The following is a 12,286-nucleotide window of genomic DNA, read 5'->3' as shown; positions in this document are numbered from 1 at the left end:
AATGGAAAGGAGTGCATCCTGATATATCCTGAGATAGAGTCGCTGAGTGAAGGGCTGTCTTGGGTAGGATTACCTGACTTTGCTATAAGGACCAATTTTTCAAAAGGCTCCTTGAACTTTCAATGTTATTCTTACTTTGACCGGATTGAAGTGTTGTTTATGTAATATGGATAATATGTGGCCTGAGTGACTGTGGCATCCTGATCTTTATTAAAAAATTGTGTTGACATTTCTTGGGAATGACCAAAGCGAGGGAATTTTAGTAATCTAGTCTAGATGTGGTAATAGCCTTGAGTATTTTGCTATTTTGAATATGCAGGAGTCAAACTGCCTTTTTTACCCTTGTGAGTTGGTGAGCTTTTTCTGACACGTATGCTCTCTCCCACATTCCTACATTTGTCTTTACCAACTGTGCAATACTTGTAATATCAGAAATGTCCTCACTTGTAACACAATCAATCCTTCTCGAACTACCCTGTCTCCGTCAAAATACTAAATTTCACAGTTGAACAACCTATGAACCTGTTTACTTCCTAAAATAAATATGTTATGCCATTATTTATCTCCTTTTTACACTCCCTCTTTACTGTATTATTTGGTATAATCCTGTTTCTCTACACTCTCCTTGATACTACAACAATATTTTCCAGTTGTCCTTAAATCCATAGGTGGCCTTGCCCTTATATCTTATCTCTCTGCAATGGCTGCTTATGATGAATGCTCTTCTCAGGGCTGCTGTTTCCAAACTCCCCAGGTGGCCTATCCCTCCACCCACCGAAATTCACTTCTGCACATGTGTACATAATGCGCTCCAATCTCTTTTAAAACTTACATGGGTACAATGTTTTCCTTGTTGCACCATAATCTGTGTTCCTTTGGAAACTCACCTCCCTTAAGAACGACTTTCAGAACCCCTTCCTCCGTGACATCAAACTACTGAGCATCAACTGTTTAGTTTCATTACAAATCGCTGTATCTCTCGTTGCACTCAGCTCTTTGGAGAAATCACAGTAAAATAACATGGAATTGAAGTAATTAGACTGGGAGAACGATTGGGAAATTAAACACGAAGGGCTGTAAGAATTAAAAAGCATGAAATTGAAAAGAACGAAAATAAATACAAAAACTGTCAGCTTTAACCGTCACTCCAAATAAGCGGTGCCATCTTCAAATAAACTGATAAATAAACCAGCGAATTGTGGGCAAAATATTTTTCATGTACTCCAGACTGCAATAAATTGTTGCTTTTGTATGTTCATTTCAGGAAACAACTGAATCTTGTTCTAGCTAGGTTTCAGTCTATGGCAGAAAGAGGGGGGATGTTTTTAATTGTTTGCCCTCTATTTTATGGGCATGCACATAGAAGGTACCACTCTGCCTCCTAGGGGGGCTCCCGTGTTCAATCTTTTTGTTTACGAGTCTCACTTCTAAAACTACAACCAACGCCCGACTGGTTCTCTTTCCTTCTCCTTGTTATGTCTGATCACACATTATTACTATTCATAATTCCCATCCTCTGTAGGAACCTTAAATAGTCTGTTGTAAAAACTAAAGTCCTAATTGGTTGCAATCAAGAGGAAGGTGGTGGTTTGTTATGTTATGATGAGGAATCTTGTAAAAATAACTGGTTAAAGAGTCTGGTGATCATTTTGGACTCAAATGCTATATTACATTTGCTGGAATAACTGGATGTTTACTTTTGAGAATCTCCCCAAGCTTGATAAGGACACTCCTGGCTGCTACTGCACAGGCTCCATTCCAGCATAGAATGTAAAGGCGCAAAGCTGTATGAATACTATTTGATGCTGGGTTCTACTCTGATACAACAACAATACATTCCTGGACTGTCAGAATATCAGCTGATGTCCAAATAAGTATGTTTACTTAAAAATGTTGATATGGCTGGGGAGAACAGCTTTTACTGGTAATCCAAAACCTAGGCAGGTACGTATACGGGGGATAGCATCCATACAGGGCTTGATTTACTTCTTTCACATGCCACTATTTCAATAAGCATTGAATCTCCAAAAACTTATAGAAGCAGGAGCTACTGTCTAAGCTAAAGGCAAAGCTTTCTAACATTATACGTGACGAAACATTAACTATATTCTTAATTTGTCCGTTTTGGTGCCTTATGTTCGGTCATTGTTCCAAAATAACTTTTCACTAGGGTCTGGAGAGGAACAAAGTGAGCCAAAGACTGTGGGATTAATCGTTTGCAAGCATGAGCCATGAAGGAAGGTGGCTTCCTCTTCTGAACTAATCAGCAATGCGCAGTTTTCTGTCTCTTAAGCAGTTATTCATGTCAAGAACATCCAAAAACAAGCAATGTGAAAGCCAATAGTTCTGGTGTTGGCTGCTAGCCTTTTGCCATTTTCTATTCGTGTTTGTTTCATGGTGTTTGCAAAACTTTATTGTTGAGGGGTGGGATACAACAATGCCACTGCAGGCATTCCCTTGCCCAGTGATGTGGGGATACATAAAGAGAAAAAGGCTCTCTGCAAGGCTTTTTCCAAAACATTGACAAATGAAGAACTTTCTTGATTGACTGCAGTGAATAAGCAACATTTTTTGAGATGACAAAAATTATTTGCTGAATAATAAAATCACAAAAAACAATGATGGCATAGAAGGATAATAGAGCCAATTGCCAACTACGAATACAACTGGGAACTGCCATCAGCTTTCTCGGTAATCTTGAGAAGCCAAACATTTTCAATCTCCTGCAACAAAATAGCTCTAAAAATCTGTGAAGTAAGGCATCAGCTTCAGACAGCACCTCTGAAAAAAGGGGGGACTGTGTTTCCGATAATGTCCTAAATTTGTAGAGTTGATATCTGGACTTTCTGGCATAAATAGGTGCATGGACCCCTTGGCCATTGCACATGGGCAGTAAAGGTGTTCATAGGATCGCTCCTGGAACCACATTCTAATCATGTTCTGCGCATGCACACTGCTAAAGAGCCCAGCTGGTAGCAATGCAAGCCAACAAACCCAATGCACAACGGGGTAGGTACCCTCTTCCAAATGGGAGCGGGCTCAATGTTTATAAAAACAGCAACAGATCCCTCTTGTGAGCACACTCATACTCTCACGTCTATAAACTCATCTTTTTAGAGCAAAACCTTCATATATTTATCATCCACACAGCTATCTATACCCTGAACCCTGCTTAATGCAAAATGTTTCCTTTATTACATTTAATAAATACTCTGTATACTATGTTTAGTGATGTATACAGGTCATACACTACAGTCTCATCAAAGCAAGTTCTATAAAAATAACATTATTCACAGTTTATGCAATATTTCATCCCTTTAAAATACAGTCCTCTACAATTTTATAAAAGCAATATCAGTAATTTTCAATAGTTATGCAATTACAAAAATCGTAATTCACAAAAAGAAAAACATTTTAGGTCCTCATTTATGAGAAATGACGCATCGCTGCGTGAAAGTGTGTCACTAAAGTGACGCAACTCCAGCAATGCGTCCTTTCACATGGGGCAAGCCCCATGTGAAAGGGCCTGCGTCAGTCTTACGCCTGCTGTGAGGCAGGTGCAAGATTTTGGCGCAACAGCGTCCTAGAAGTGACGCAGTGATATCTCATAGATTTCACTGTGTCACTTCTACGACCCTTTCTTGTGTCAATATGCCCCCATTGCATACATTATACCTGGCCCAGGTATAATGTAGCGCAGGGGTTTACAGAGTGACGGATCTACCTGGATGCGTCACTTTGTAAATATGGCGCAACAAGGCGCATTTATTATGCCACTGGTGCGTCACAAAAAGTGACGCACCGGTGGCGTAAAAGTTACGCACAGCCTCAAAAATGAGCCCCCTAATTGCTAGTTATCCCCTAGTAGTGAAAAGCAAATAAATAATATCACAGTTGCAAAATGTTGGCAAGTATCCTGGGTGGTTGCCTATTTTCTCTGAAATCGAATGGTTTATGGCACATGTACCTTCACGGTAACACTGTAGCTGTAGATGTCACAGGAGCAGAAACAACCAGAGCTCTGCATTTCTGAGCTGTGCCTTCACCATCTTCTCCTCCAACCCGCAGTGTCGCGAAGTTAGTACATGCAAGGTAAGCAGTCTGGAACAAGCAGGCACACATCTCCACGCTCTGCCAGTGTGCCGGCTCAGAACATGTTCATGATATGCAGTGGCGTAGGAAGGGGATTGCAGTGGGTGCGGGCCGCCCTGGGTGTCATCACTGAAGGGGGTGACACAATGGCAAAAGTATGTGTTTTAAACACATATTTTTGCCATGTTGTCAAGCCGGGTGTGACAAGAAATGTTCCCACCGGGTACCACCTGACCTTGCCACTCCACTGATGATATGGGCCCATGCTTCTGACCTAAGTACTACCGTGGTACTGGATTTAGCAAGAATCTGAACAGAGAGGGTCTGGCAGCCAGCACAAGGGAGAGAGACAGATAAGGCAAGGAAATAAGGGTCTTCCGTCATAAAAACACACATCATTGGATAGAATGTCGTCATCGGAGAAAAAATATTTGACCTGGTTCATTTGTTTGACTAATTCTTCATTATGGTTATAGATCTCAGTTATGTATATCCCAGAATGACAGCTGTCAGGAAGACACTAATGAATGGGATCCAGGCAGTTTGCATGTGGTCACATTTATTGTCTTGGGTAAGCCCATTTTTGTTATTTATGATCTATATGCTACTCACAGCTATCTTGTTTTGTTAATAGATAAATGTAAACACCGACGTGAGGCTGGCTGCCGCCAACGACAGTTTCCTGAAACACCATGTGCTTATTGGGGTCACCGACGGAATGCGGAACTACAGAAACACCTTGAAAGTATCCTTTTGCCCAGTTCAGTCTGGGGAGGGCTCTAGGAGCCACTGAGCTCCGATTTGTGTGGAGGGGGCCAATGGTCATCCAGCCATCCACGAACAGAAGGTGAGAGCAAATTCACCAACAAAGGGGTAAATTGCCCAAATCAGGTGGAGCCGCCAATGTGAAAGAAGTGACATAAGTCATCCCGGAGAATAGAGGATAACTCTGCGAATAGTGGCCTTCAGGGCCCTAAAGCAATGCAGGCTCTTACTGTTTGCCTCTTCCTCTATGGGCAGTCAGATATTATGCAGAAGCCTGCTATTGGCTTCAGTAGTTGCGTAGGTAGTTATAGCAAATCGAAGGATCTGAAATTGTCTTGAGTAGCTCATTCAGTCTTGGTTTTGTCTAAACGTTGCGGCGCAGATGATCTTAAATGCAGGAAGGTGAAAGAAAAACTACAATTACTAGACTGCACACAAAAATCCAGGAGTAGACAAAGTGTACACCCACACAACATAGAAAAACTTCAGACCACTGCAAGTCATAAAATTAAATGATGCACACTAGTACCTCATTGTTTTTAGTGCTGTGGAACAAACCAAACACTCACTAATGCTACGAGAAAACAATTCATGTTTCATCACCTCGTGGGGAAACATCCTGAACAACAACTTGCCCGAACAACGACTTAGCCTTAACCACGCATGCACGTGGTTAAGGCTAAGTCGGTCTAGTGTTCGCGATTGGTGGAGTTGAAAGGATCATCGGACAGGGTTAGGACAGGTAATAGGGGTTAGGGGGTTGTGGGGTTTGTGTTAGCTTTAAGGGGGTGGGAGGGGTTCGGGGTAATTTTTAAGAGGTGGGGGTTCATGTTAGTTTTTAGGGGGTGGGAGGGGTTTGTGCTAGTTTTTATGGGGTGGGGGAATTGTATTAGTTTTTAGGGGGTGGGAGGGGCTTGTGTTAGTTTTTAGGGGTGGAAGGGGTTCCGGTTAATTTCTAGGAGGTTGGGGGGTTTTGTGTCAGTTTTTAGGGGTGGGAGGTGTTCGGGTTAGTTTTTAGGGGATGGGGGTTCATGTTAGTTTTATGGGGTGGGAGGGATTTGTGTTTCTTTTTAGGAGGTGGGGGTTGTGGTTTTTTTTAGGGGGTGGGGGTTCGGGTTAGTTTTTAGGGGATGGGAGTGGTTCGGGGTAGTTTCTAGGAGTTTGGGGAGGTTTGTGTTAGTTTTTCAGGGTGTGGGAGTTTGTGTTAGTTTTTAGGAGGTGGAAGGGTTTTTGAGTTAGTTTTTACGGGGTGGGAGGGGTTTGGGTTAATTTCTAGGAGGTTGGGGGGTTTGTGTTAGTTTTTAGGGGTGGGAGGGGTTCGGGTTAGTTTTTAGGGGGTGGGGGGTTTAGGTTAGTTTTTAGGGGGTGGGAGGGGTTTGTGGTAGTTCATAGGTGGCTGGGGTGTACTCAGGACTGACAGGAGAGATAAGGGGGAGGTAAATAGATAGGCGTTTACCAAGCAATCTTTTACCATGAAAAATCGTGGTAAAGCAATTTGTGGTTAAGACCTCGTTGTTAAGGTAGGCGTTGTTGAGGAACTTGTTATTCCGTCCAACTAACCCTTGCATAAACTTTATATTGCCAGATTAAAGCACACAAATATTCCCTGCACCAAAGTCTTTGATCTCAACTGTACACACAACACAGAACGGTGAAATAATCCATTTATTCCCTTTCATGTCTAACTCCCCCTCCCAGAGAAGGTAGAATTGCCTAATTCTTCCTACCTTTGGGACATTGGGTTTGACTTTTCCTGTCTCTAATTTAGTGGACTAATCTGATTAGAATTTACTCCAGTGATGCCATTCCTACATGTTGTATCTTTTACCAAGGTCAATTATTTCCCCACAGTCAAGTTTGGAACTCTGCACTTCATTAGCGCCATCATTACATGCTCCCACAAAACAGCCTTGTTAGAAAGGCAATAAGCGTTCTTGCCATCTGTTAACCACAGAGCCCAGTCGGCGTTCATCAAGGCCAGTGCAACAATCCGTAAAGTCCCTTCTCTCAATATTGCCTCAGTTATCATTAACTCCTTCGGCACAGTGGAGCTGTGCTCATTACGAGCTGAGCTCGTCATAACTGCCACGGAACGCCCAGGTGGGGATAATTTCCCTCCTGTCCGGGGCGTTCCATTGAGTGGGTGGAGTCGTGACGAGCTCAGCTCGTCATGAGCACAGCTCCACTGTGCGGCATGATGAGCTGAGCTTGTCACGAGCACCGCGGCACCGCGCACGGCCCCCATAACCCTGCAACGCTGGGGAATTAGCCCCGCGGGGAAGTGGTTAATGAAGGCACCTTCCTTTGGCTCTCTTTTACATTCTCAGCTTAAAAAATATCACACTGCAGCCAATAACATCAGAGCCAAAATACGAACTCAAAATCTCATGAAGTAAGTGCACACAATTAAGTATAGATATACTGTTGTTAACTCCACATCTATGCACCTTCAAGATATATTTTATATATATATATATATATATATATATATATATATATATGTATATATATATATATATATATATGTATATATATATATATATGTATATATATGTGTGTATATATATATATATATATATATATATATATATATATATATACACATATATATATATATATATATATATATATATATATATATATATATATATATATATATATATATATATATATATATACACACACACATAGATATATATCATCCAGGTCCATATATGTATTTAGTATATTGAATATACTTTCCTATTTACACATAGCTAAACAATATTTTTACAATTAATATTTACACTGCAATATTTTTGTATCACAATGTTTACAAGTTCGTCTATTGGTAGTATACCCTCCCCCCTTCTGTGCCCTCCACCCCATCCCCCACCCCAAGTTTTGTGTGTGCATGCCTTTCATCAAGGGGTCCACCCTCAGCACTGTGAGATTATCAATACATCTTCTGGCCACTGACTGCAGTGGTTATACAATCCCAGCACTTTACAAGAGCCTTGAGCATGTACACCACGTCAGAGATGTGACGGATGGAAGGCAGCTTGGCATTTTATGATCCTTTACCATTCTCCCTCTCAGCTGTGGTTTGTTCACTTCGATCCCAGGAGATGCCTCCGGACCTTATCCCAGCGCCTCGACGACATGAAGCGAGAGCGAACGGTAAGCCTGGCTCTGTGGCGTCTCCGCAGACGCGCCCGTGGGGATTTCGGGGTGCACGGAACATGACACGACCCAAATTCTAACCAATTAAAACATTGTAAGGGTCAATGAGGTGTGAATCATCTGCTTCGCTGCTGGTTGTCTGCTAGTGCAGGGAGCCTGCCTATTTCCAGGAGGAGGTTGTGTTGAGAGGAGATGAAACCCATGTTTCCTGGTGGGAGTGCTTGCACAGCCCGCTGTGGCCGGGAGGCAGCTTGTGTTCTGGGAAGCGAGTCAACCTGTGATGCCTCATAACAGCTGCTAATTAGGTGGTATCTGAACAAGCAGCAGGCCACAGGTCAATGCACCTCCAATGCCAAACTGATGAAAACACTCCTGCTGTGCTTTGCTTGCCAAGTAAAGTCATGGGGAGGCTGTGGAATATAGCTCTGCAGTTCGCGTAGGAAGCTCTCAATTGAATTGTTCTAGTTTCATTTGGTGAAATACTGTGTCCATATTTTTTTACTCTGCTCCATCTTGCTAGGCGTGCATTAGCACCCTTAGATTCTTATCTTTCGCTGTCCCTGTCCACCTTGCTCTGGAAGCAAAAACTATTGTCAAAAAAGTCAAATAAGAGCTGTGTGCTGTCATTACAGTGCTTGGGTGTGTGGTTACCTTTCTTACTTTCTCTTGGTAGGCACCCTTCTCAATTAATTCTTTTTTCCAGTGTGTCTTGAATTTAACTTGTTTCTGCCATGCTCAGCGTATCCGCACTGTTGGATTTCTTGCTGCTATTCTCTTTTCTATTCCTTTTTAAGCTTTCACTACCCTCTGTTGCAGCACTCTGTCTTGAAGCCATGTGCAAAGTGGCACAAGCAGCATGTGACTTCATCATTTGTGTATGTCTTTCCTGTGGAACAACTACTGGGTGCAAGATTATCCTATATACGCAACCACCGGGACAAGGTCTGTAAAGAACCGAGCAAGAGATTTTTGCCTCCATTTTAAGACGAGCCTCTGGTACAGCGGAAGCCTAGCTGCATAGCCACGGTTTTGTTTGGAAATCAGCATCACTGAGCCTGCTGGTGGGATGGTTAAACCACTGAGTCACACAACTACTCTTCCTACATCATAGTAAAAAACAGAGGGCAGATTGCAATATTTATAACCTATATCAGCTACTTCCACAAATGATAGGTTGAAGATATGTCCAGCAGTACCCACTAATTTGTTCAGGCCAGATCAGGATGTCAAACAATAGTTAACCCCTTCCTGGCCGACGGCAGCACTACCTCCCCAGTGCTGCCGTCGGCCAACGGCCGACGCGGCCCCGCCCGTTTTGCGGAAGTGCCGCACTACGGGAAAAATGGGGCCGCAGTAAACGGGTTAAGGGATGTTCTCTCCCATGAGTTGAAGGTAATTTGGGAAGCAAAGCAAATATTGCACTGGAGGCTTTGGTGCACCATTGGGTTCAGTCTATCAAGGCACAGTGGTCTCTGTCAAGTGTTGCATGATGGGGTCAGGCTTATCCTTCCATGATGGTGCAGGGGCGCATGTATATTTTATTATAATAAGGACTCTTGAACTTTTCTTTCTCAGAGCATTTTTGTGGATTAGAAACTTTCTCAATTCCCAGGAGTGGCACGGGAAAGGGGATACAGATTAGACTCCTCCTGTGTGTGTCCTTCTTTCAAGTCCCTATGACAAGAAGCTCATTTTGGTTCTAACTCCTCTTCAGCTGCCATGTCCCAGTCCTGCTCCATATAGGATGTTCTTTGTAAAGGAGAGATCATCAGGCCGGTGCATAAAGGGCTGCACCTAGAAAATAAACAGAATAACTCAAGTTATTAAAACTGTCCAGCGCTGCTTTTTATTTTAATGGCACATAGGTGATACAGGAAGGTGCACAGCCAATGCGATGTTTTGGTATTCATGACTTCACCTCAGTAGTACAGACCCTTGATTGGTCCATCTGGGCTGAAAAACCTGTTAATAAACTACTTCCTTGGACACAGTAGTATGCGGTCCTGCTCTCCTCTTTCCCCTAGAGGATTTTGAAAGATGACAACTTTGGTCTATTCACATCTCTCAAACCTTGGATGGAAACTCTCCTTTACCACTTCTGCATTTAAGATCCACCACCATCAGCCTCCATCTGTGTGGGGCGCTATTATTGCTGCCACCGCCCCCTGTGAGACAAGGGTGTCCCATAAAGGACATCCCAGATTAGCACAGCATACTCAGAGACTCAGAGATGTAAGCTTCAGATGATTCGGGTTCTGGTATTGACAACTTTTGGTCATTACCCTCGTTGTTTGATTCAAGTTCAAAGTTTAAAAACAACTTTTTTTGGTTCAGGGAACCATAAAAGTACCATATAGAAGATGTCAGTAAAATGTACATTACATTGTGAATACCAAACATGCAGTTCATTGCAGTACAGATAAATTAGAATGAGTAACAAGCATTGGCATAGCGAATAGGTCTCGCTTTTGGTACCTTATACGTATTTAGTTATGCAGCACAAAATCCTTGGTGCAACAACATTAACTTTTGCATGGTTAAAAACTTATAAGGTCCCAAAGGCGAGACCTATTGGCTATGCTAATGCTTGTTTTTTAAAGCCGTTATTGCTTATTGCGCACTTTAGGTGACATTACACGCTATTTAGCTGTCATTTTTCTGGAGCTCGTATGCACAGAATACATTATTTTAAATACTTAGCGCAATTCTATAAATAACTAAAAATAAAACAGAATAATTATGCTGTGCTTTACCTAATTCTGTAATGGAAATGAATTTATAAACTTCACAGAGGTATTGAACAAGTGAGATTTCTTTTTTATCTGCCTGGTACTTGAAGCGTAACCACCCAGCTGCCGCTCACTTGCTGTCCCATGTAGAGAAAAGAGGACCTCTAATGTCAGGTTGGCCATGATCCAGGACTTCTCAGGTGCTGAACTCATTGTGTTAGTGCTGCTACCAAATGTGTACAATGTTGAGAGAGACATTGTACAGTATTCCTGTAGGTCCCAATCTAGCAGCTAAATAAAATGCGACCTGCACTGCACAGTTTGGTCCTCTGGGATGGCAAGCATTACAAAACGGTCCTGGTTCTACCTACCCAGTGAGAGTGGGAAGAGAGATTAATTGGTCAGAGGAGGGGGAGAGGGGTTGGGTGAGCCGCCAAGACACGCGTTGGACATCGTGATAATATTATAATGTATTTCCTGGCTATCACCCACAGTGCAAGGGGTAGCATTTCCTGAAATCCTACTGCGTGCAGTATTTCCAGCGGTGAGTGATAGGAGCAGGATGACAGGTGGTTTCACTGCATTAGCACCTGAAGCACAAGAAAAAAACAAAAGCAAATAAGCAGAGACGTTATGGGACAGCGCACCCATGCAGTGCATGCAGTGCGAACACTTGCTTCGTGCACCTTGTCAGTGACAGGCCCAGCACCCTTAGGGGGAGACACGCGTGCACCCACCCTTGTATCAGGTACCCAGCAGTAACTGCACTCTGTGTCCTAACACAGATGCTTCGGCCATTTGATCACATTTCGGAACAAAAGAGCTGGAACTGCAGAAGGTGCTGCCTGTGCCCAGAGGAGACATCCTGAGCCTGTCCACTCACCAATTATTCACACCTATGATAACAGCGTCTACCGTAGTATTACCTAGATGCTTTGGTTTGCGTGTGCTTTGTGCCAGTCTTTACGGTTATACTTAAAAACTTAAATAACAAACTATTGATTAAAACAAAACACAAAGCAATAAATAACGTGTCCTGGATCGGCCATAATTTGGAGACTGCCCCACGAAAGTTTGGATTGCTTCGTCTAAACGTGTTCCGGCCTGCAACTGTGCTCAGACTCACAGTGGAAAGGGCCAATTGCTGGTCTTTGCTGTTTTTAAAATCAGCGGCATTGGGGTGTACTTGGCAAGGTCAAAAGAAACTGGCATATACAAATCAGTATGTGCGAAGCTCTCAAAAGAGAGGCTTTTTCAGTGATCCTGACCGGTATATTTGTTTTAAACAACACGTCATAGCCACCGTACCTCGGCCACACCACCCATGCCCAGACAGGTACACACTGTTCCGTCACCTCACAGCGCCTCTCCAATTCATGTCCAGGCATGTGCGCACCATAGACCCACTCATTTCCAGTGAAAGCGTGTACTTCACCTCACCAGAAACAGGTCGGATATGCGCGGGAACCTTACCTCCTGCGAGCTGCAAGCGCAATCTGCACATGAAAGAAACGCTGGGCAGCTGCCCCACAAAAGCG

At 43.1% G+C, this 12,286-nt stretch overlaps 1 protein-coding gene across 1 annotated transcript in view; it reads left to right on the top strand.

Annotated features, from left to right (window-relative positions):
* Nucleotides 1-12,286, top strand: part of TMEM268 (transmembrane protein 268) — a 99,349-nt gene that overhangs the window by 57,782 nt on the left and 29,281 nt on the right. The window contains exons 5-6 of the mRNA XM_086919997.1: nt 4,727-4,837; nt 7,936-8,016. Coding sequence (XP_086776123.1) covers nt 4,727-4,837; nt 7,936-8,016 — 192 coding nt within the window. The remainder of the gene's footprint in view (nt 1-4,726; nt 4,838-7,935; nt 8,017-12,286) is intronic.

Source organism: Lissotriton vulgaris, chromosome 5, assembly GCF_964263255.1.
Source record: "Lissotriton vulgaris chromosome 5, aLisVul1.2, whole genome shotgun sequence".
Classification (NCBI taxonomy): Eukaryota; Metazoa; Chordata; class Amphibia; order Caudata; family Salamandridae; genus Lissotriton; species Lissotriton vulgaris.
The sequence above is the reverse complement of the archived record's forward strand: the minus strand, read 5'-3'. Positions and strand labels throughout refer to the sequence as shown.